Below are 26,946 nucleotides of genomic sequence, written 5' to 3' on the forward strand. Positions count from 1 at the left end.
GCAAACAGTTCAACAAAATCATTTCTTTTATTTGAGAGAGAGAGAGAGAGAGAGAGAAGCAGTAACCATTTTATATGTAGGTTTTATGTTGGCAGACATGAAACGTTAGCAGCATGCTTATTTTTTAAAAGGTATTTAATTTACATAGACAAAATATTTAACATGTACAACATATTTCATTAATATGTCCAACATATCTCACAGAAATTATTAAACCAGGCAGAAAACTATAGGTGTTTATATTTAATTATTCTAATTTAGATGCTATTACAAGTTTCATGTGAGAAAGAATAATTTTTGAAACAATCCAACTTCAAGACACTCAGAGAGGAAACAGTTAAATCATTTGTAACTACAGCAAAATATGAAGTTAGAAATGACTGGCCAGCGCACAGCATATCAGACATACAAGACATTGATAACCATAAGGTGTTGCATAAAACAGCAAAATCATCCACACATGAATTTCCAGCAACAAAAGATTAGTCAAGCACTGACATAAATCAATGTTCACAAATATGCAAGCACATACACACAATACATACACTAATAGAAACATCACCAGTCACTTGATACACACACTGCAGTGTATCCAAAGGTTGCATGAATCTTCAAATTACACTCACAATTGCAAGATGATAAAATATTTTGAATTTTACAGTGCTACCAGTACTTAGAGGTGTAAGTTGTAGTTGCACTATGGTACCTATTTATAACTAGACAGATATTAGACACATCACAGCACCAGTGATAAAATATACACCATTGCTATCATCTCTTCAACTATCTGTCCAGAAACCTAGAAGTTAAGTCAGCTAGAACAATTTTAACACACATTTACATGTTCAGATATATCCATATATATATATATATATAAATAAATATATGTAGGCTCAAAACGTAAAAGACTTTTTCTATTCCTGAGCATAATACTAATACATCTGTTTGTTTTGTACACCACCTGTCTTAGCCTTTTGTTTTTTTCATAAACTCTCCCTATATATATATATATATATATATACACACACATACATATATGCATAAATACGTACACAGGAACATACATGCATGCATCTATGTAGCCACTAGCAGTGGGCACTTCCTACAAGTTTATAGTATATATTTAAACCTAATTCACAATCACAAAACATTTAATTAATTGAATCCACTACAAATGTCTAAGTGAAGAAGCTGATCAAAATAAGAATTTTTAAAAGATCTTTCTGGGAGCAAAATGCCTCTTAATTTGAGCAAAGGCCAAAACATGTGCCAACGAAGATTCATTTGAACATCTATTCCCACAGCACGTTGTTGAATGGCCATAGCAAAAACTATATGCCTCACAACAACATTTGAGATTACAGTTTTCTGCCAAACAGCTGCCTCACTGATATTTAGTAGCAATATACAGAAAGACATGGAATATGGACAGTATATATTTATACTATATATGTTTGTTATGTATATCATATCGTATATAACTTGTTACAGATTTCAATGGTAGATTTGGTTTTCAGGTTCCAACAAGCAACTGTCAATGTTATGGAGATAACATTGGAGAAATTTTAACCTGATTTGTCAAGAAGAAGGAATTTATTTGTTTGAGAATATGAAAGGTGTAGATAAAATGATAAGAAGTGTGATGTAGCATAACACAGCAAGATTAACCAGTACTTCACTGTCTGTCATTTCTTCTACCATTTAGGTCAAGTAATGACAACATTTCATCTTATGATAATCTGGAATGAATGTTATCTCATCTTTCAAGATGGAAGTGTGATAGGAGATGCAAGACATCTCTTCATACACTTACATATACGAGTGCAAACATGCATGTAAGTATGATGTGAGTGTGTACATACACACACACACACACACACATATATAAGCAAAATAACTAGTTATAAAATCTCAAGAAGAGATAGAGTAGTAACATATACTAAACAGTAAAGCCAGTCGCCACATCCAAGTGGTTGTTGAATGTTACTGCTAGTTTAACCCCAAGCAGATTCTCTGCCAGCTGGTTATCAGTGCAACATTCTGCACTCTTTATATACAATATGTCATTAGCACGGGGAGCAAACCCTTACTACTTTCCAGCAGCTAACAGGATTGTGAGACTGACTCAGTTTCGAGATCCTGTTAGCTGCCGGAGGGTAGTAAGGGTTTGTTCCGTCTGCTAACGACATACTGTATATAAAGGGTGCAGAGTGTTGCACAGATAACCAGCTGGCGGAGAATCTGCTTAAGGTTAAACTAGTAGTAACATTCAACAGCCACTTGGATGTAGCAACTGGCTTTACTGTTTAGTTAGTTAGCTACATAGATAGATAGATAGATAGATTTTAGCTTCTTCATTCCAAAGCTGACAATAATAAATTACTATTATTTTCTTCAACTCTACACTGACACTAGACAACCAAAATAGCAGTAAATTGCAACAAAAATTTCAAAAGAAAAGAAAAAGGGAAAAAATGCATTTTTGTTTAATTTTTAGATTTGTTTAAAGTTTAGCACCGCTGTTGCTTGTAATGTGGTTGTGTTTTACTGAACAATGTTTGCATAGCAGTCACCGGAACAAGTCAATGATACAACAGTACACTAGCACATCACAACATGACAATGAGGTGAATATAATAGCTAGGCTTCAGTGGAAATGAATTATAACTAAGAGTGATTATAACTATCTAGTTTGGTCATATCTATCTGTGATAGAGATAGGTTTCTGTGACGGTTTTGTTTTTATAAGTGAACAAATGAGAAATGTCATATGCATCAATATTAGAGAAGTGACATTGGTAAGGAGTTCCCTGCTAATTCTTCCACAATGGAATTTAGAAGGAAAATGGAACAAAAAGTACCAAATTGTAACAATTATTCCAGTATGTGAAATATCAAAGAGCAGAAATTACAAAGGTTATGCATACTGGCATAACCTTGTATGTGCATGCACATATATGCATGTATGTGTACAGACATGAGAGAATTCTGACAGTAGATGAAATTAAAAGTCAAAATAAAACCAGTTTTGTACAATAGTTCTCACACAGAACATTTTAATAAAAATAATAACATTGGTATCTGATTTAGGTACAAGGCCAACGATTTTGAGGTGAAGGGAAATTAGTTAATACAGTCAACACCAATACTTTATTGGTACTTTATTTTATTGACCCCCAAATAGAGGAAAGGCAAAGTTGACCTGTGGGAGTTGAACTGAGACTGTAGAGTCAGCACAAATACTACAAAGCACTTTTACTGATACTAACAATTCTGCCAGCTCAAAAGAATGGGGAAGAGGAAAATAAATAGAAATTAACACCGTATACATCAAATGTTTACAGAGATAAAAAGAGCAAAACAAAGAAATACATGTGCAAATTGTAAGCAAGCACATTTTAGTGTTGCATATATGCACACATGTAAATATAAATGGTTGCCATCATTTCTGCAACTTAAGTAGACTAGTAGGTTAATGTAAAGTTAATTGGTGTCTGGTAAAGGATGAAAGCACTGCAGATGTGAAAACACTTCAAGTGTGACCATACTGCAGGTATGACCAAAAGGAACAATTTATTAAAACAATATACTTTAATCAAATAATAGTTAGACAGCTAAATAGTGTGTATGATAAAGAACAGACTGACCATCTGTAAAAGCCATTCATTCAAGTATGGCATTTTTTTTTCTTTGAACAGGGGAAGACAGTAAAAGATATTTGAAGGAGAAACTGACAGGAGGTTGAGGGTTCTAATGGAGCAGTATTTTCAAGATGGAACCATATTCCAAATGGAAAGCAAGTTACACTACCAAACTTACCCAAGGCACTGTTCCCATGGCCAAGTTCTCCTCAGAAGTTTCAAATCTTATGTTAAATTGAGCTGAAGCCATTCTGGTATCTCAGCTCAAAATTACAACACTGAACTTCTGTTAGGGCAACCACAACAAGAGGTTGAGCATTAATAAGTTGTGATGATGTGTTGTTTCTATCAAGGAACCAAGAACACATGCAGACAGAGGGTGAATAGACAAGGGACATGCATTGAACATTGTGTGTGTGAGAGAGGGGGGAGGGAAGGAGAGAGGAAGAAGTGAGAAAAGCGAGTATGATACCTATGCCAAGAATTTATATACACATATACACACATTCACACAGTACCCATAAATGTATGCACATCTAAATAAAAAGACTAAAAAGGCACACAGACACACACACAGGCAACAAATGGCAGAGCCAATCATATACATACACAAACAATATTTCAGCTTTGCATACTGCACATACATATTAGAATGTTGAGTGTATAAGCTACAAGATTAAAGAATAACAAAACAAAGTATAGTAATTAATTACTAAATTAATTCTAATGAGAGAGAGAAGGGAAGAAAGAGAGTAAAAGAGAAAAACAGTTGCAGAAAGCAAAAGATGGAAAATTTATCATAAGATGAGGAAGGCAGTCTCAGCACAGAACACCAATCAATCTGTAGAAAGATCACAGGCAGGAAACATCACTTCAATTCATTCATCTTTGTTAACAGCAATACCATTGAGCACCTGATGGTCAGTACCATTCTCAGTCTTGGAGGCCAACATCTTTTGCCGCACTTCAAACACTTCTTGGATAGCTTTGCGGAAGCAGAGAAAGTTGTAGTTAATTATACCTGTTCAAAAATTAAATTAAACACAGTTCAGGCATTTATTATGAGTAAATATATTGAATAAAATAACTGAAAATTTAGTCAGTATTGTATGATGATCAGTTTAGAATGGCATCACACAGCAGGCTGGATTATTGCTGCAGTCTATTTTAAACACTTGCCTTTCAGCTCACTTTGCCCTCAGCACATTACATAAAACTGAAGTCTTCAGTAGTGCTTCTCCCCAATAGGTTCTTATGCATTTATAATTTTCCCCAGGTACTAAAAAGGCTTCCTACTCTTGATGTAGAGGCAATTTGATGGATCATGAATTGCTCAATAATCTGCCAAGCAGAAAACATTATGGTAACAGTGACAATAATAATGATGACAAAAAGAGGAGTTGGCAGCAGCAGTAGAATGTCCCAACTGTAAAGCACTTGCCCTTAATAAGCAAATATCCAGATTTAGAGTCATCCTATAAAAAGGTGGCACTCTTTGTTTTAAACATTTTCTCTAAAGTACAAGAACCAAAGAGATAATCTACTTTATGGTTTCTACCAAAAGGAATGGGTTGTGCCTAAAAAATTTCTACTGGCCCTTAACATTGATGTGATTAATGTGGTTGATGTTGAGCATTTGCAAATTGATGTCAGTGAGAAGGGATTTCTAGAGAGTTGACATTCTGAGAAGACAGGATTGAACAGAGAATGGGAGGAGGAGAGATATATATGATGTGGGTAGGAGAGATATAAGTATGAAGCTGAGTGAAAGTGATATTACAGCCCACTAGTTGAGGAGTAGAATCCATTATAGTAGCAATAGAGTGAAGAGACAGCACATCAATTGTTTACATATTGGAAAATGTTGGTCTTAGAGTCCTTCTTAATAAGCTGGATGACTTTCTTTTGGATGTTCTATTTGATGTACAACAACAATAACACCATTCCAGATGAGGGAACTCCATTGCTATGTATCTATATGTAGCATGAACAACATCATTCCAGAAGCAGCAATACCATTCTAAATGTGTGATTAATACACTACTGTAGCCCCCGTTTTAACTCTGTAGGTTTTGCATAACTGAAGTATTTTAAAATTCAGATGGAGTTGTCTTACCTTCTTCGGTCATAGAAAATCATATGTGATTGTTATGTCAAGCATTTACAGTGAGATGAAAAATATAAGTTTCATGTTGTGTAAAACTTGAGAAGCTGGAGCACAAGATTATTTTTTCATGGATAGCAGTTGTGTCTTTGTACAGTTAAGAAACAAGATTATTCAGACTCTACTGCTGAACATTTTATGTAGATTATGTAAGGATGATGCTTGTACATTAGATTAGGACAACACCTGTACTGTAGATTAGGAAGATGCAAAGAGGGTATCAGCATAGGAATAATGGGAGTCATAACCAAGCCATAAGACATACCAAAATTCATAGAATGCAGGTCAGAGGGAGCCCCATTTGTGCACACAGTGATGATACAATCTGACAAAAAGCTTCAAATCCAAGAAACTAGAATCAGGTGGATCCTATCAGTAATCAGTTTAGCCAGGAGATTTTCCTGACATAATCTAGCTGATGTCAAGTATAAGACATTGCTTTCAGTGAAATTCTCGAGAAGAAAGGACCACTTAAGTCTTGAGAATTTACTATGAGTGAAAAATTAGAGCAAGTCCCAATTGCTGAGTTAAAAGCTTAATCAGCTAATATACAATCAACCTTTACTGCTCACTGGTTTGCTTGATGTTGGAAGACATTAAAGAGTACAATATAAAACAAACGTATTCATAACAACAAAGAACTAAATACTTTTCATAATTTGTTTACTCAGTGAAGTGTTCACCAATAAAAAAAAACATGTTTCAGTCTTACCTTGTTTAATGAAGTTATCCTCACGTAAAATGCAAACAAGAGCCAAATATCTATTGACTTCCCGAAGGTATAAGACTGTTGTGTTGTTTAGTTTGATGATTGATGCAGACTCATCATCAAATGCATTCAGTTCATTATCATCCTGTAACCTACATATAATATACACATGATATAAGTGGCAGTGAAACAGACAGTGTTAACACAATAATAAGATAATCTTCAACTGTGGTCAAAGATTTATAAAATCTTTAAATGACTTTAAATTATATTGAAATGCATTAGAAGAAATTGATCTTTTACATAAAGTATGTGTGAGTGAATTTGTTTTTATTTAGCACCAAATGAGTAGTCTTTGATCAAAAGGCATTCCAGCCATGACTATCTTATCTCTTTTTTTGTTTTTTTTGAGATATAATGTAACCACAGTTACTTTATCCAATGTGTCCTTTCTTTTTGTTTAAATGGTTGTGCAGTTTGAGAGGAATTTGGCTGCTACTTCTAGCAGTTTAACCAATCATGACAAGATGTCATCTTCAGAAGAAAAAGCAGCAACCATTACCATAGTAAACCATCCTACAGTGGGAAAACTGATTCAATTCATGTTCAGCTTGAACAGCTGTGGGTCAATATTCAATAAGAAAAATGTAATGCATGCACACATGCATGTCATAACTGGCAGACAACAGTATTGTTGGTTCCAACAGGCTAATCACTTAGTCACTGATTTTCTGGTGGTAAGAGTTGCAAAGAATTATCTACAACATGAGGTAGAAAATATTACAAAGGGCTTTACTCAAAAAGTATTGTTTTTTAAGTTTTCTTCCCCTTGGTTACATCATTTGCCAATATACATTGGCAAGGGACATTACACACAAAATGTTCCTTGCCAATGTATATTGGCAAATGATGTAACCAAGGGGAAGAAAACTTAAAAAACAATGCTTTTTGAGTAAAGCCCTTTGTACTATTTTCTACCCCATGTTGTAGATAATTCTTTGCAACTCTTATATATATATATATATATATATTTCTATCTCGTGTGTCTCCTTTTGTCCTGCCTATTCCATTTGGGAAAATAGAATAGGCAGGATGAGACACAAGACACATAGGACAGAAAGTTGCTGAAAAGGTCACAATGTATGACAAAAGAATTTGGACAACTAAACTAAAAATAATAATAATAATAAAGCTAAAGTGGAGATCAAATAAATAGTCCATGTGTTTAATTGGCAAATGATGACCATCTCCAAGTATTTATGCTTTCCTACATAAACTTGCACTTAATTTTAGAAGCTCTAAGGAAACAATAAAGTGAAGCACAAGCACTCAGCTTTGAGTATACTGCATCTTATAACAGAAACAGTTGTAAACTAATGAAATTGATTCTAACATACCTGTTCTCTTGTCATTTATTTTATTCAAACATACATACATAATGAACTACTGCATTGTTTCTACCTACCAAATTTCACTCACACAGTAATAATCTACCTGAGGCTACTATAAAGACATTTTCCCAAAGTGCCATGCTGCAGGGTTGAACTCAGAACCTTGCAGTTATGAGGCAGCTTCTTAAACTACATGGTCATACCTTCACATATGTATGAATGAAAACATGAAATGGAGATATACATGTGTTACTTGTTACACCATGTTAGAAAATATTTTAATAGAAAATAGATATAACAAGACAGTGTGTGTGCGTGTGTGTGCGCACAGCTCTGTACATTAATATGTGGACAGATTGGCAAATATGTTAAAACAGTGAGTGCTACTAACTTACCCATAGATACAGGAGATATCTAAGACCACATCTATCATATCACAACACAATTCATAGGACTGCATGTCAACAGGTGAGCTGTCGGTGGCAATGTAAATTTTGCTGACAACATCAAACAAGAAGGCTTTTTCAATACCAGAATTCTGAAAATAACAATTTCTGTCTGTTAATTTGCTTGCTGTATATTGTTCTATCTTATAATTTTATGTAACTACTTTGACACTTTATTTCAATTTTTGTTTGTTTAGTGACTAACTTAAAAGCATTTCTCTAATTATAATAATTGAGTTGCCCCAGTCACCAGACTAACCTCTCCCTGTTACCCCAATCTAACTCAGTAATTGTAACCCAGTGATTCCAGTCTATCACATGTTATAGATGATCTGATATCCATCAGTAGCAAATTTGTTAACAGAAGCACTCAATATAGTGTCTGCCAACATGTAGTATCCCAATCCATGACATTAACAACTTGTTACAATTATTTCAGTCAACACACAAGTGCAAACATAATAACTGAATTTAAATAATGATGATGATTTCTTTTTTAGCCACAAGAACTTCAAGAAAAGCAATGACAGTACAAAAGGACAAAATACAAATGTGTTATTACTTTCTTGTTACAAGCTTAAGTCCATTAACACTATCTCCCTATAATGTTTTGCCAAAAATTTTGACATTATGCTTTGATATTTGCTTTTTGTTTTTTTCAAATGAGTAGGTTCCAGAAAAAAATTAACGTATAATGCCCCAAAGGGTATAAACAAAAGCAGAACTGACTACTTTCTCAGGATTAAGAGCAGTTTAGCAACAAATTAATATATGTTTTTAACAATCAACTTTATGAGCAATCTGAAGGGACAGAAAATAAAATAATGATGATGATGATGATGATGATAATAATAGCTGTTTCAAATTTTGGTACAAAGCCAGTAATTTTAGTGGGATGGAAGCAAGTCAATTACATTAACCCCATTTTTCAACTGGTATTCATTTTACTGACACTGAAAGGATGAACGGCAAAGTGGACCTCAGCAGGATTTGAATTCAGTGTGTAAAAATCCAGAAGAGATGGTGCAAAGAAAATTTCCAATGAGCTAATCATTCAGCCAGCTCACTTCCCCATAGCTCCAATTTTTGGCACAAGTCTATTTTTCTTTGGGGTTTGAATAATTCACCTCTGGAGATATAAGTATTTAATTGACCACCCTTAAACAAATCTTATTCAGGAACATTTTGAGTGGGATGGACTACTCAACCTGAAGAAAATTCTAACTGGCCCCCATCTGAAAGGTCATGTGCTGTTTATCGTGATATGGGATCACCATGTTGTGTACATATGGTTGAGAAGCATATGCCTGGTGTACCCTTATCAGCTAGGTAGTCATCTTCATATATCTGTACCCCAGTGTCACTTTGATGGCATGTGCTGCTCTTTCACTCAATAATAATAATTTTGGCACATGGGCAGGAGTTTTCAGGGGAGAGTACCCCAGCACTCAACCAGTACTTTATTGATTGTGAAACAATAAAAAGCTAAGTCAACTTTGGCAACATTTTAACTCAGAACACGGAACTGAAAGAAATCTCACTAAGCATTTTTTGTGGCACCCTAATTCTGCCAGTTCACATAATGATGATGACTGTTTCTAATTTAGGCACCTGATATGCACAAGGCCAGTAATTTTGAAAGAAAAGTGTTAATACCATTGACCTCAGCATCTGAATGGTACTTTATCAACTTCAATGGGATTTGAATTCAGAGAATAAAGAGCCAAAACAAATACTACAAAGCATTCCTTCCCAACGTGTGTGGGTGGGAGAGGATATATTTGTATTCAGATAGACCTTTTAATCCCTTCTGAACAAAATATTACATGGAAGGATGTTAAGAAAATGTCAAAATATAAGATACTAGAATAGAAAACTAAGCTGGATAAAGGATGTGAAACTAGTATCAATAATAAATGAAACACAAGGTATAAGGAAAATATGAACAAAATATTGATTAAGAAAATCATGCCAGGGCTCACAACCCTACACACAGTCCAAAGAATGTTTAAGTTGTGCTATAAAATTGAAAGGCTCTCGAAGAGAGCTATTGGTAAGAGTGAGAGTCAATGATGAGTGGTTGTAAGAGAGTGCATAGATGTCAATAGACCATCACCCTCTTTTAGGAGGGTCTAAAAATACAGAAAAGAAATAATAGCTTGTAGAGAGAGAGACTCTGGTTGATGATTACTCAAGATAGTAATGGTAAAAGAGTAATGGATGTCAATAAAAGAAAGGCCTGGGAATAAGGAAGTGATAGTGACAGCACAGGAGGGCAAATGAAGATATGTATTGGATACCAAGAGATCCAATGCAATCCCTCATTACTCAAGAATTGTGACGAGGGAAAAAAGGGTAGAGAGCTAGTGATGGTGGTAGGAGAGATAAATTGTGGACAGCATAAGAGAGAAGGCAAGAGAAAATGTTAAGACAAATTAGATGATGACACTTCATTGCTCCCCACACAACTTGCCCACTGTCACATAGCTCTTACACATCATGCTCTCAGTCACACCCCCACTCTACACATGTCCATACAGTCACACACACACACACAACATCCAACAACACATGCAGCAGGTTGTATGCTGTGGAAGAAGAGGATAATGACCTTTCCTCTCAGACAAAAATAATTATTTTCTCTTTGAGTTTGTCGAGTGTCAGATGTTCTTCTCCTCATCACATGCAGTAGCAGTTCAACTATTTCTACTATACTATACATATGAGTCACTCTTAAATATTCAGACACTTACAAGCCTTAGTACTGTTGGAGTACTTGTTTACTCAGTAGTAGTAATTGATATTAAATATTTCAAGATGACAATAAAGCTTTTCATAACAAATCTCGAGGATTTTTATATCTATTTTTTCCATACTTACATAGATATGAGGTTTCTTTCCATTACTAACTCCTCAACTACAAAGTAGGGAGTAGAATCAGTTTTATGTCAGCCAGGTAAACAGAAATATGAACATCTGTATCACCACAATAGTTGAATTAGTTTGAACTCCTGACCATATACTTAGTAATCCAGGACAATTTATGTCACAAACATTGTGGCTTCATTGAAATTTAGTGATGGAGAAGGAAAGGTGTTTGAAAAGTCACCACTTCAAGACACCTTGCCTCATATTGTATACCTGAGCAAGGAACATAACACAGTAGAGAGACTGAAGAAGTAAGAATGACATTAAGCTGTAAAAACAGTTGCTCCATCAAAAAAACTGGTCTACCATAAACAGCATTAAAAAATGAAAAATTTAAAGACTATTATATAATTTCTTTACTTGTCTAGTAGTAAGATGGATATTGCAAAGTGTTTGTTCTAGGTTAGAATAAGTGTTTTTCAAGTTACTTACAGAGATGAGCATGTTCAGAAGGTTTTCCAATGTAGGTAGCTGAGGTATCAGTTTCTGGACCACTTTGCTGAATGCTTCAAATATAGAGTGGTCATAGATACTGGTCAGATAGAAACTGTATGAAGGTAAAAAAAAAAATGATCATATTAAAGTGGTTATAGACAGACAATAAGATAAGAATCTAAGGAAGTCTCACATCTTTCAAAACAGCTGTAGACTTCTTACATCTGCTTTATGTCATCTATGCAATATCAAAGGCTATGCTGACATTGCAGGTCTCTTTCATTGAATTTGTAAAAGAGCTGAAAGTCAAATGATGCCACATTACACAAAAATACTATTTTAATGGGGAAATTATTTGATAATTAACTTAGTACATGCAAACTTTGGTAAATCATCTCAAATAACCAACATAGAAATATATCCCAATAGATATGAGGTAACTAACAATAGAAGTAACTTAATAGGTCATACTAAAAATTAAATTCTTCAAAATATTTTACTATAAAGTAGAAAAAAATAGCTTTGAAGTTAAATATTAAAAAAAGACTGTTTGATATAAAATCTGAAGCAATTCATTTTAAATTTATCAAAGCATATTTCTCACCTCAGGTAGATCCCTTCAAATCCAGCATCAACAAGATCATCATTAGCCCTCTGGTGAATATCTCGCTGAGATTCTATCTTTTGATCATCAGACAAGCTATCCACTTTATGAATGAATACCTCAAACTTGATTTCAGGGTTAATTTTATGTGCTCGGGTCACTGTCATATTTAGTTTGTCTAGCGCCTCCACATATTCATCCTAGGAAAGAAATACAAATATTAAGCTAAAGGAGGACAACACAACTCAAACAATAGGAGAAACCAAATAACATGAAACCAGTAAAAAAAAATCATTGCCAAACCCTAAGGAGGTTTATAAGGATCATTACTTAATTCTGATTTCAAGGTATTAAAAGAATCACAGAGATTTACCACTGGTCACAATACTAATTTATCTTGGTCAACATTCACATGTGACCAACTACTTACTGCTAACAACCAAGTTGCTATGTAAAATTTAGTGTACTGCTCAAATGAACATTTGAGCTAATAAAAAAAAAAGGTACAACTAGATTGTTGTAAAAGGAGAAAATATTTCATATTTTAGTCAGATTTTTTTTTTTCAAGGTAAGTTGGTAGATCACTATTTGCAACAACATATGTCAATAAACAAGGAAAAGAGGTTCAGAAGAATAGTGGTAAGGGCTTCCATGAAGTCAATAAGGTATAGATTTAAGATAAATAAATTAGTCGACAATTTTATTTTCAGACAACATTTGTGTTTCAGTGAAAATACTGAAACACAGATGTTTTAGATGATTCAAGGCTTATTTAGTCAATAGGAGTAAGCACTTTGTAAAAATGTTAGATTCCAAAGAAAGTAGTGATGTTCTGTGTCAGCAAAACGTAATACAAATAATTCAGAGAGGAAGATGTTTAAGCTGTGAGATAAAAAGAAACTAAGTATTTTAGTTCATCAGAAAAAATAGAGATGTCAACAGGATGAAAAGATAGTAGATGGCAAAAAAGAGAAGAAAATAAAAAGAATATCAGACTGTAAGACAGTGTGCAAGAGAAAATCAAGATGTCATTGAGAAGTGTATTCAGAATATCAACTTTTACTGTTACCAAAAAGAAAATGGCATGAAAGGCTGCTGATTGAAGAGGATGCATGGAGAGAGATAGAGTCTATCGAAAAATGTAATAATAGATAATAGTTAATAGCAAGAGATTGTGATGGCTGTCAATAATGGAATGACCTGAGAAAGAGGGAGGTATAGAGTAGTAAATGGATGGGTGTATCAGAGAACAAAAGATTTGATGCAATTCCTTGTTACTCAAGTACTATAATGGGAGAGTGAGAGAAGTAGAGGGTTACAGATGGTAGTAAAAGGTGGAACTTAAGCATGGACAGATATCACATTGCACTGGTGGTGCAGTACAATGAATGAGACAGCAATAGAAGGTATCAAATAAGCAAAAAAGGCAACAAATGAAGATAGAGCTAGTACAAAATGGGTAAAAGGCTTACATGTACATATATATTATGTTCTCTTCAGTCTCCATCACTACCCTATTTTAAAGTGTATTCTGCCATTCTTACCTATGTCATCATATCTTCTCCTACCACTCAACATTGTCCTTTGTCATATCCTTCATGAGAAGCAATATCTTAAGATCAGTCTTTACATTTTGTCCCAAGTCTTCCATTCAGCCAACATTTGTAATGATTCAACCCCATTAGTGCAAATATTCAGACTTAGCAAGAACTAGGCAGCCAATGAGGTTTCATTGTACTGGTTGTTTAGTCAGCATTTGATGTTAACACTGCTTTTACTATTTTATTTTTGCAGTTGTTTGGGACTAATACAGCAAGTATTAAACCAGTTACTTTTAGCTCCGAGCTTTTGAGCCACTGTTAGCTTTCACTGTGATTTACATCGCTCTCTGATGAAGATGGTTAGATGTTGGCCACAGAGTCGGCAGTTTTCCTCCATTCTTTTATATCTTCGATTTTTCTAAACTTTTCAGTTGCTCTGTCCTTACCTAAATCTATATTATTTCAGTGTAGATCATTTTCTGTTTGCATTTTACTATTTCTTTACATACATAAAGTTTACTGTCCTGATTTTCATGTTTCCTACTTACATTTATCAGCTTCGCTTTGTTTGTATTTTTTTTTTAGTCTTACAGTTGTTATTTTTGTAGATGTTTTCAGCCTATACAAGTCCCACTCTTCTTGTGTCTGTATATATTTTATTTTATACTAGCTTTGATATGGTAGATTCAGAATGCAATTAGTAGTTTCCTGGTTCTTCTGTTCAAGCTTTTCAATTTATTTAACTTCCTGTCTATTATGGTGAAGTTGTAATTTATGATAATGGCTAGCATATTTACACCTAATATCTTACAACAGCATTGCATTCAGTTTTTAATAACCTGACATTCTTTTTTAGTTAATTAATAAATCAATTATTATTGCTGTTATTATAACAGGATTGACAGAATTTTTAGAGTGTCAAAATTAAAATTCTGTTATGGTCAACTTTGCCACTCATCCTTCCAGAGTCAATATAATAAAATACCAGCCAAGTACTGGAACAATATTATAAACCACATTACCGTGTGCCACATTAAATGACTGGGTGACAGCATTTTTCAAGCACAACATATCTAATGGTGACAGTATTCTCAAAAATAATTTTTGGTATTAATAAGTTCCCTACCCTTCCCTTCTTGTCCTAAACGCTGTTAGTTGCCTGTTTCTAAGTATGTAAGTGTGAGTATATATATATATATTTATGTTAAGGCACTTTCGAGTGCCACTAGTAACATGTAACTCAGTACAACCTGTTGCATGGTCAGGCAGTTGGCAACTAAACCGGCAATCCCACCAAGCTTGCTTGGTGAGGAGGGTGTTTTTTGCATACCTTGTGGGATGAAAAACAAAACCCATCAAAGGGCGTAGTAACTCGAGAGTCAACGGCCATCCAATATGTGTGTAATTATGTATTTACTGTATATCCCCTTTTTCTCACTAATTTTATACATTGTATATTTTTACAGTTTGCTCATTATATATATTTTAATGTATTCCATATCGTATATTTTATGTATATATTGTAAATCAATATTTTTTATATCGTACTTTTTTTTGTTTTTAATCTATTTTATCCAGCTTATGGCTGTATCTTGCACGGAGCGATAGAAATAATTTGACTGAATACCTGATCACGCAATTAAACCATTGGGAGTGAAGGACCCCTAGCCCTTGTTAGGGCATCCTTCGAGGAGAAGGCAGCTCAGGTAACTGGGATAACTCTGACATAAAACCTGCAGCTCAGTGGTTACAGATAATGTTGACTTGCTCTTTTCGGGTTATGGCTGCTGTCGCTTAGCGAGAGGGATTGACTCAGTGACAGTCTTTCCTCACTTTAAAAAAATTCTTCTTGCACAGGCACTGCACAATAACAACATTGATTAATTTATTGATTGATTGATTAACTAACTAATTGATGATTGTTGATAGTGCTATGGGTCTCAACTGAATGGCTGGCTGTAGCTTTAAAAAGCAAACAATCAATGATGTACCAAAATAAAATAAATGGCAGTAAGGACTCAGGAACCACCTCAGATGAAAGAGTCTGGCCCAGCAGGGGCTCCAAAGCATCACAGTCTGAACCTGGCCGTCATTGTGCTACTGTGATAAAACTAAATAAAATATTGAATATTGGCTGTTGGAATGTACAGACACTGCTTGACCGCAAATTCTCAGAATGTCCTGAACAAAGGAGCTTCAACACTATGATCTTGACATCGTTACTTTATCTGAGACGAGATTAGCTGGAGACGGTCATCTTACAGAATCTTGTGGAAAATATACATTTTTTTGGAAAGGGAGAGATGAAGAGTTTTGAGGAGAGGCTAGAGTGGCATTTGCTGTTAAGACTATTCTTGTGGACAGGTTGGAAGAATTCTCAGTCGGGATTAACGAGCGTCTTATGTCCATGAAAATTCCTTTGGCTAATGGAAATTATGTGACCTTGGTGAGTGTGTATGCTCCTACTTTGTGCTCTACTGATGATGAAAAAGTTTCTTTCTACCATGCTTTGAAGGGCATTATAAGAAATATTCCTTGGGTAGACAAAGTCATCGTACTGGGTGACTTTAATGCTAGAGTAGGTAGGGATTTTAACATATGGACTGTAATTGGAAAGCATGGGGTGGGAGAGTATAATAGTAATGGTATGCTTCTGCAGCAGATGTGCGAGGAGCTGCGTCTGTGTTACCAATACCATGTTTCAACAAAAGGATAAGTTTAAGACTACATGGTTGCACCCAGCATCTAACGAATGGCATATTCTGGATTACATCCTTGTTAGGATGCATGGCAGATGAGAAGTGCAGTGTGTTCGTGTTCTTCGTGGGGCTGAGTGTTGGACTGACCACCGCCTGGTATGTGCAAAAGTGAAATTAATCACAAAATGTAAAATCTGGGCTGAATGTGGCTCGTCTTAGGAGTAATAGTGTGAAGAGAACTTTACAAGAGGAAATGAATGTTGCAGATATTGGGTAGGATTGGCAGACCCTTAAAAAGTCAGTTTATGATATAGGCAGGAAAGTTCTGGGATTGACACTAAGAAAGCATCAAGATTAGTTTAAATGATGAACACATAGATGATTTATTGGCTGATAAAAGACATACTTTGTCACACTATTTGTCAACAAAGCCACAGGAGAGAGATGTGCTGCATAGGGAATTCAAGGATGTGAAATCACATGTGAGGCAGAGGCTCTCTCAGATGAGGGATATATGGTGGAGTAAGAAGGCTGATGAGATACAGATGGCATCGGATTCCAATAACACAAAGCTGTTGTATGGACTGACTTCTTCTCTGATGACACCACTTCAAAGCAGGGATGGTAAAGAATTCTGCAAAGGTAGCAAGAACACTTTGATGAACTTTTGAATCAGCAGTCTGCAGTTAGTGAGGATGTTCTCAATCTCATCCCTGAGTTACCTATGAGGGCGGCTCTCATGGAATCACCAATGTTGGAAGAAGTTGCGGTGGCTATCTCAAGGATGAATAATGAGAGGTCTCCAGATATGGATGGCATACATGCAGAGTTGTTACAGCATGGTGGTGAGAAACTTCTGCAGCAACTTCACTCCTTGTTTGGCAGGATATGGGCAACTGAATCTGTACCTGAGGACTGGAGAGATACAGTAATTGTGGTCTTATATAAGGGAAAGGGCAACAAGAATGATTGTGGTAACTATAGGGGAATATCATTGCTTTCTGTTGTAGGAAAGGTTTTATGCAGGGTACTTCTGGATCATCTGCTGAAACACGCTGCAGATTGTAGTCTTCCAGAAAGTCAATCTGGCTTTCGTGTGGAATGCGGCACTGCTGATGTAATCTTCTCAGCTAGATAGCTTCAGAAGTGTGTGGAACAGGGTCTGGATTTATATCAGGTTTTTGTCAATCTGACAAAAGCCTTTGATACAGTTAATAGAAATACACTGTGGAAAGTCCTCTAGAAACTTAGTTGTCCCGAAAAGTTCCTTGTTTGGTTAGGTCTTTTCATGAAGACATGAAGGGTAGGGTTAATGTTAGAAGTAAAATGTCGGAGTCCATCTTAATACAAAATGGAGTGAAATGGAGATATTCTGGCACCGACCCTATATGTCATATATTTTGCAATGGTTTTCTGTATTGTGTTCAGAAATTGCAGATATGGTGTTTACATCCATTATTGAACCTCTGGCAGCATATTTAATATCAGGCGCTTTGCTGCAAAAACAAGGGTATTTACTTCTATCATAAGAGACGTTTTGTATGCAGATGATTGTGATCTAGTGACACACACAGAGATTGACAGTCAGTCTCAAGAAAACTGTTGTCATGTACCAACCTGCCCCTGGTAAGCAGTATAGTGAACCAAATACCTATGTGCATGGTAAATGACTTGGTTCGTTTGTCTACCTGGGAAGCACTGGATAATGAAATTCCATACAGAATTAGGAAAAACAAGTGATGCTTTCAGAAGGCTAGAAAAGCACCTCTGGAGTTGGCAAGACAAAGATAAAGGTGAACAAGGCATGTGTGCTCTCTTCTCTTCTTTATGACTGCGAGACCTGGGCCACATATCGATACCACCTTAAACAACTGGAATGTTTCCATCAGATGTGTCTCAGACGGATCTATAGCATTAAGTGGGAGGACCACATCAGTGATCTTGAGATATTGGAAAGCTCTTGGTGTGAAAGTACAGAAGCTCTTGTGTTGAGGCAAAGTCTCAGATGGGGTGGTCATCTGGTCAGGATGAAAAATTCAAGGATGCCAAAACAACTCTTTTATGGAGAGTTAGCTAAAGGAGAACAACCTCCACATAAACCAAAAAAGAGGTATAAAGACTTGCTGTAGACTTCCTTGAGAAATGCTAGCATCTCTCCTGACACATGGGGGGGGGAGCACAGCTAGTGACCGTAGCAGGTAGAGAAGGATTGTGCATGAGGGGACAGCTACTTTTGAGAAATCTCGAGTTGCAAATGAGAAAGTAAGGAGGGTTGTCAAGAAAGGTGTCGCTGTTGCATTTCCAGACGGTAAGGGTTTTCCTATCACGCTGACATGCAGTGTCTGTGCAAGACCCTGCCTCAGTAAAGCTGGATTCAAGAGTCATCTTCGTAGTCATAAAGCGAGACCGATGATCGACTACCAGGCCACTGGTGGTGGTGCTACACACCATACTAATCATATCTGTCAGGCATGTGGAAGGGAGTGTGATTCAGCGGGAGGACTTAAACGACATGCAAAGGTACATGAAGCCCAATTACAACTACAGCCAGTTATTGCCAGTAAAGGTTTTAGCTGTCAATTCTGTACAAGACATTGTAGATTTTTGACTGGGCTAAAAAGTCAACATTTGATCACAGCACCATTAACAGTTGGGAATATTTGGATGTTATGAACACCATGAATGTATTTGCAAAAGCAGGCACCTAAATAGCATCTAGTTCCACCTATTATGAAGTTATGAAGTTTACATTTAATACCATACACAACGTTGGTGGTAGAGATGCAATCAAAATTATCAGAAACTACCTGGTTTGGAGTTCAAAGCAAATGCTAAGTTTAAAGAATAATGTACCATTCTATTTGGTTATTTTATTATTGACAGTAATCAATTTGAATATAAATAAGAATAAAAATCCTTACAAATATAAATATTTACAGAATTAGAAAATATATGTAAATCTAAAACAGAAACAAAAAAGCAAATTTTGACCAGGGTTACATTAAAAAATATATATCAAAATCAAATAGAATTTTAAAAATTGGTTGTAATATAACTTGAATAATTTTCTTATGATGTACTTAAATCCAGATGGAAAAAAATTATCCTAAATATGGCAAGTAAGGAAAATATCTTTCCATAATACTAGGTTAACAGGAAAATTAAAATTCTGAAGTGGAAGATATCTGAAGAAACCTTAACCCCTTAGCATTCAGATTACTTTGTCAAATGTAATGCTTATTTATTCATATTTTTTTAAAAATTAATCATGTACTATCTTGTAGCTTTCAGATTTCAATGATGTTATTGTTTGTTTTTAGAATTACATTGCAGGTAAGCCTGAGAAGTTTGATCTAACCAGTTTGAACATAAAATGGGTAGAATATTTGATCATACTTTTCATGTAATAATTTAATTTAAATATCAACTGAAAAAGAAGCTGAAAAAGGCTATAGGAACTTAACTTTCTCACACTAACAACTACATTAAAATAAATCAATAAAAATAGAATACTCACTTGTGCATCAATGACAAAAATCAAGGCACCACAACCACGAAATATTTTGTCGACATCAAATAGAGTATCAAAGAAATCTATGTGACCAGGCAAATCCCATACTTGGAATTGGACAAATGAACTGTTAGAAATATCTGTGTGAAAGTAATATAGATTGGAAAAGAATGACAACAGTGACAATAATCATCATCATGATCTCAATTATCATAAAACTGTTGGTAGTATATCATATTGTGTTAACTATGTCAGTTGATAGAAATAAACATAATATAATATACAACCAGGAGTTGAAAATTGATGAGCTATGCTCATGGAAGACAGACACTACATGGTCATACTAGCACATACTGATGCAAGTTGCAAACTGGATATTGCTGGTGAACATAAGACAAACTACTTGATAAGATCTCCCCCACTTGGATCACTCAGTCATTAGTCTATTACAAATTAAACAATTAAGCTATACAATATTGTACTATGTACAATACTACACAATAGCATACAATATTACAATAGATTCTATTTCATCAATCCCAGACTGTTCATTGATACCAATGACATAATCTCAAACTCTGTAGGTTTCTATCCTAGATTATTGTGATCCAGCTGTATGTATCAATGTTCAATCCCCTTGAGTTGTCTTTAACCATATCCTTGGTCTGCTCCGATTTCTTGTACAGCTAGCCAGTTATGAATATAGCATTTGTCTTGAAAACTGAGTTTTCTTCATTGTTTGGACATGCAGAGCTACCTGAGGTTTCACTGTACCGATATCTCTGTCATATTAGGAAAAGCCCTAGAATAAAAGTGTTCCTGACTTGTCTTGAGTAATATTCATGATTTACCTCAGAAGTCTCATTTTGAATACATACAGTTTTATTTACCTGTTTGAAGTGTAACATCCATGATTCCAATCTAGAGTAGATAATACAATTGCTTAGCCCTTCACTCAGACAACTGCATGCTAGTTGTTCCACGGTGACCCTCTCAATCTTCCAAATACCAACTTGGCCCTGTTCATCCTGCAATCTAGTTCTTCACTGATTTTATCATTACAACTGATTGCAATGTCCAGATAGGTAAAGTAACTTGGCTTCGTAAACTTCTATTTAATGTTGATAAGCTCAGTTTATGCAACTTTGCTTAGCTGACAGAGAATTTCAGTCTTCAGGATGTTAATTTTCCAGTCAAGTTTTGTGGCTGCACTGCCAAAAGCATCCACCAGTCTCTGCGTGTCCTCTGCATGATAAGAGACCAAGGCTCAATCATCAGCAAACAAACATTTCTCACATTAAGATTTATGTAAATTTAGTTTCAAGGTCTTGACTATATACATATAACTTCAATGGAGTTGTAGAATACCTCCTTGAGTGCTGCTGTCAGACAAAGTGAGAATAACATTAGCATAGCAGAGTCAGTTCTGCTTGAATTCCACAATAATATTAAATTGTGCAGAGCTGGTGTTCAGGGACATAATTAGACAAGTGAATTTTCTACCTTCCACAGGCTCAACTGGTTTACTGTGTTGAATACCTTCATGAAGTCAATTAAAATCAAAGCTGTTAGTCCCAGCAGAAGTATGGAAAATGGTGGACACTATACCATTAGATGTCTCCACCAGATGATGCTGGTGATGTCCCATATGACTGGAAGGATGCTAGCATCATCCTCATATTTAAGAAGCACAACAAGAATGACTGCAGGAACTACTGAAGGATTTCATTACTTGCTATAATTTAGGAACACCATAACATGATACCCATCTTGATACCAGGGCTCGCACTACAGGTTCAGCAGAAATATCACTTAGCGGAATGGCTTCAGGCAATATGAATGTGGCAGAAACGCACATCAGGAGTACTAAAAGTGCCAAAAGGGGCACAGATGTGCTTATGCACCTTCGACTTCTGGCATTGAAGGCAAGATTGGGTCCATTCAGTAATGTCGTGTTTCATATTTAGCTAAAAGAATCTATCCATTATGAGCTTTACTGAGACCAAGACTCCAGGTCTCAGTAAGACTGTCCAAAGCTTCCAATACAGCTCAACGATGGGTTCCTGGGATGAATGGATTATGCGAATCCATTGACACATCACACAAGATCTGCATGTCAACAGTTGGTAGAGGCAGTATTTGAATTTGCATGTTACAAATTCAGAAGATGTGTCGAGTCCAGAGGATAAAACAGTCAGGTCAATCTCAGAAGTAGATAACAAAGAATTCACTGGAAGGTGGGAAAATGCATCTGCAGCAATGTTCTGAGCTCCAGAGATATGCTGGATGTCACTGGTAAATTGAGATATGAAATCCAGGTGTCTAGTCTACCTCAGTGAATACTTTTTAGGCTTGGATCATAAGGCAAAAGTAAGAGGCTTATGATCAGTATAGATGATAAAGTTCCTCCCTTCGAGGATATGCTGGAAATGCTTCACCGAAAGGTAGATCACTAACAAATTTACGACCAAAGATGCTGTAATGAGTCTTGGCAGGTTTCAGCTGCTGAAAGAAAAAGGCAAGAGGTTGCAGGTGTCCTTCATGAAACTGTTGTAAAATGGCACCAACAGCTGTGTTCAACGCATCAACCACAAGCAAAAGCTTTGCATTGAAGACAGGGTGTATGAGGAAAGATGCTTTAGCAAGTTCATGTTTAACAGTATCAAAAGCTTCCATCTGGACCAGAGTCAATGCAATAACTTCATTCTTCTTATGACAATACTTTAAGAGCTCAATAAGATGAGACAGAGGCTCAGCATAGCAAGGAATGAAACGGCTATAAAAATTTAGCAATCCAAGGCAGGCGAAGTGAAGGAGAAGGAGGAAGGTCCTCAATAGCCCACACTTTTTCTAGAAAAGGTTGAATACCCTCTTTGTCAATAATATGGCCAAGAAACACAAGAGAAGATGTGTCAGAAACACATTTAGCAGGGTTAATCTGAACTTGAAATTGGTTTAGATGCTGGAAGAGCAGCTTTAAATGATGAACATGCTCTGCAGCTGAAGAACTGGCAATCAAGAGATCATCGATATATGCATAGACAAAGTCCAGTCCACAAATGATTTCATCTATGCACCACTGAAATGTGCTGGCAACATTGTGAAGGCCAAATGGCAAAATTAAGAATTCAAAGGAGCCAAATGGGATTGTAACTGAGGTCTTCAGAACATCCTCAGGGTGAACAGGCATTTGGTGATAAGCCCTCATGAGATTGAGCTTGGAAAACACAGTACATCCAAGCGGTAGGGAAGCAAAATCCTGGAGAAGAGAAATTGAATACCTATCAGGAGTGGTGATAGCATTAAGACGTCTAACATTTACTGTAGGCCTAATCACCAGAGCACTTGGAGACCATGTGCAGGGGTGAGGCCCATTGGCTTGTGGAAGGGCGGATAATCTCGCACTCCAGCATGTGATCAAATTCTGCCTTTGCTGCTTTGAGCATCTTCAGAGGCAGATGATGAGGACATGAAAACATTAGAGCACCATCCATAGAAATGAAATGTTTCATTGAGTCGGTAGAATTACCTAGCTGGAAACTCAGATTGGTGAGCTCTGGGTAAGAGTTTAAAAGCAATGTAAGTTTCCAGACACCGCAACAAAGAACGTTGGGATAACCAATGAAATACTCAATTTTTGCCCCAAGATAGAAAAGTCCATAGTGCTGTCCGACAGCCACTGCTTATGAACATCAAGTATAAGAGAATAGTGGTGGAGAAAATACGCACCAAGGGTTTTGGGTAAGGCAGGTCAGCTATGATGGAAATCCATTTAAAATCACAAAGCAGAGCCAAATCCGAAAAAAGAGAGATTTGGCAGTATGTCAGGATAGGTGAGTTGTTCACTGCTTGCAAGGTAATAGCAGAAAGAGGAGGTTTATCTTTAATGAATTTTACTGGCCAAATACTGCAAGCAGCACCAGAATTGACAAGGAAAAGTTTGTGCGATAATAAATCCTCAACAAAAAATACATGAGTATGATGGTACAAACTGGGAGTAGCTGTCATGCTCAGTGTCCTATGGTAGTGTTTACCTGACTCACATGAGAACACGGTTGAATGCATTTATGAGTAGCATCACCAAAACGTTTATGATACAAGCAGAATATTGAAGAAGCAAGAGAAAAAGAATGCCATGTAGGAGAGGACGAATGACTGAATGATCTTCGGTGTGTAAAATTCTGCGCAGCACATAATCTCTTCACCTCTTTAGTTAAATCAAGAATGGCTTGTAGAGTCGTCGATTGCACTGAATCAGCCTCAGAAGTAGCTGCTACTGTAGAAGGAGAAGAAAAAACAGCAGCATCTCTTGCCAGTATATTTTAATATCTTATTGGCTGAAGAAACCAACTGATCTACTGAACTGACCTCCATCATAGGAGCAAGGTTGGCCTGCACATTTGATGGCAAACAAGAGAAGAAAAACAGTTTAATCATGGAGTTGTCCTCAGATGATCCCTCAGTAATTTCCTGCATCCTGTGTAGGTGTTGGCTTGATATCCAGTCATCCATGTGTTCCTCGTTAACCAACATACGAAAGTATTTCCCTGCTGAAAGAGACATTCTATAGAGAACTCTATTCTTTATTGAAAAATAAGATGCATCCTTAAGTGGGTCTGTTATAAGATCCTTCAAATGAACAGCTAATGAAGAAGGGATGGCACTCAGTAAAATATGTAGCTGTTGCTGCACCAAGTTAATATTATTTGCAGTAAAGTATCACTATTTGCGCCAACCTAACTTTTACATAACCACTGAACGCTGGTAACAAAGTGATTCATGCTGGCGAAAAAATGTAATATGTATGAATTAATAAAATGTTGTGAGCACAATTCTCAAAGAAAAGAAATATTAATCCTCAGTGATTTGTTCTATTTTCTTCTTAATTGACTGTAAAACAAATCCAAAATGAAGCAGAATCAAAATTTTTTTACAAATGGCGGTGAGTGGGAAAAATCAAGCCAAAATGAGGTGAAACATGCGCTTAGACACCATGAAGAAAATGAGGCAACAAGACAGGTAGCCATCTTGTAAAACAGGTAAATGTATACATAAAGTAGAATGCAGCAAATGAAGTTTTACAGAGTCTGATTTGTGAGCATAATTCTTTAATTGTTTTTTTGGTGGGGGGAGTTTATTTCCAAAAGAAATATTCCAACGTCGGGGTCACCAATTTTAGTGAGTTGGTTACCAATGTTGTATGTTGTCATCAAAGTAACAGGTTCAAAGTTGTAACATGTCTGAAGGCAATGTGTTGTTTAGATGTCACAATATAATGTGGAATAAAGTGTGTGTAGAAATAAATGTCAGAAAGCATGTTTTGTTTATGAAGCAACTAATTTAGCTCTTTGAAAAACACATATAGGCAGAAGTTGCCACATGTATCCTTCCGCAGCCAGCTCAAAATGGATGAAATGGGCATAGCATGACTGAGCTAATCCACCACAACAAAATAGTGCTTTCATGTCTCACTACAGTTTCTTATTCCAAGAGAATGTGTACTCATGTCACAAAGGACAACTATATCAATGTTGTGTGTTTCCAGCTAGTGCCACAATTGCATTTTTGGTTGATCTTTATTTCCTCTATTTAGTAGTCTCCTATCATTCCATTGGGCTAGATAAAGGCTCATTTTCTTGCATCCTACTAAATTGTTTGCTACTCCTCAGATCCTTGGCAACTCAAGGAGCAATCAATCAGATATCATTTTGAATAGTTGATATTATTTCAGAGGGATGTTTGCAAGTGTTAACAGCTTTTGGAATTATTAGTAAATTTTTTTCAATATGATGATGTAAACATAGTGAGCAAGAACATGCCAAAACATACTGTTCCTACAACTATTGTGGTGGTTGACCAGAAAACAATCACAGTGTGACATGTCACCACACATCTAAGAGAATGCCATAGAGAACTTAGTCAGTAGGTTGTTAACTATTGAATCATTTGGTCCATCTTGACAGAGTTTGCTTTCCATTCCAATGATCACCTTCCTTACCAAGCAAGCTTTCTGAGGGTTGCTAGTTTAGTCACTGAAGGCCTGACTATACGAAGATTGAAATGTTTTATACGAACATCAGTAGATGTCTACAATATTATACCATGAAATATTATATTCAAGACTAAGCACAATAATACAAAACATGAGACTATTATAGAATACTATAAATGATAGTATTCAATGCGAAACAATATAGTTGGTAGCCAACTCACTAAAATTGGTGACCCTGACACTGGAATATTTCTTTCAGAAATATTCCCCTCCCCCCAAAATACAATATAGTTTTTTTTATTATAGATCTAGTCTAGAGAAAGAGAGTGTGCCCATGGCTTTCACAGACATCATCAGTGATAGTGAGGCCCACCATATGTAGCAGCAGAGGCTTATAGTTTGCACGTGAATGATGCTCAGATACAGCAGGTTAAGGATGAATGAAGGGTGGTGTCATCTGTGTAGGAGTGGGAGTTGCAGGAACTGATGGAAAGTAGTTAATTGATATACAGGGTAAAGAGTCTAGGGGACAAAATCAAACTTTGGAGCACATTAAAGCTCTAAATGGAACTAATGACTACAAACAAAATGGCCAGTTTCAGAAATGTGTGTATACAATAAGAAGGAAATACAAAATCACATGAAGCAATCAAAACTATACCTCTGCCCTCACTGAAACTAATAAACTTATCAGACTCACCATCTTTGACTATTTTGTTAGTGCTTTCAAGGAACAGGGTTTCATTTGGGGATACTTTATGAAACACAACTTTTTGTATGGAGGACTTGCCACTTCTGAAAAGAAAGATAAAGGCAGTAAATTACAAATGGAACATACCCTACCACATACAATAGAGTTCACCTTCAGCTAGAAACTCCAAACTA

General features: G+C 36.0%; 1 protein-coding gene across 7 annotated transcripts in view; it reads right to left on the bottom strand.

The window, feature by feature from the left end:
* Positions 1-3,689: 3,689 nt before the first annotated feature.
* LOC115211105 (ras-related GTP-binding protein C) overlaps positions 3,690-26,946 on the bottom strand; it is a 91,112-nt gene continuing 67,855 nt past the window's right edge. For all 7 annotated transcript variants that reach the window (XM_036502175.1, XM_036502174.1, XM_029780007.2 and 4 more), the window contains exons 3-9: positions 26,762-26,856; positions 20,076-20,209; positions 12,319-12,518; positions 11,712-11,826; positions 8,301-8,443; positions 6,518-6,666; positions 3,690-4,662 (exon numbers count right to left, since the gene is read on the bottom strand). In XM_036502175.1, the coding sequence (XP_036358068.1) occupies positions 4,520-4,662; positions 6,518-6,666; positions 8,301-8,443; positions 11,712-11,826; positions 12,319-12,518; positions 20,076-20,209; positions 26,762-26,856 (979 nt within the window). In that variant the 3' untranslated portion in view covers positions 3,690-4,519. The remainder of the gene's footprint in view (positions 4,663-6,517; positions 6,667-8,300; positions 8,444-11,711; positions 11,827-12,318; positions 12,519-20,075; positions 20,210-26,761; positions 26,857-26,946) is intronic.

The sequence above is a fragment of the Octopus sinensis genome, linkage group LG4, assembly GCF_006345805.1.
Source record: "Octopus sinensis linkage group LG4, ASM634580v1, whole genome shotgun sequence".
Lineage (NCBI taxonomy): Eukaryota > Metazoa > Mollusca > Cephalopoda > Octopoda > Octopodidae > Octopus > Octopus sinensis.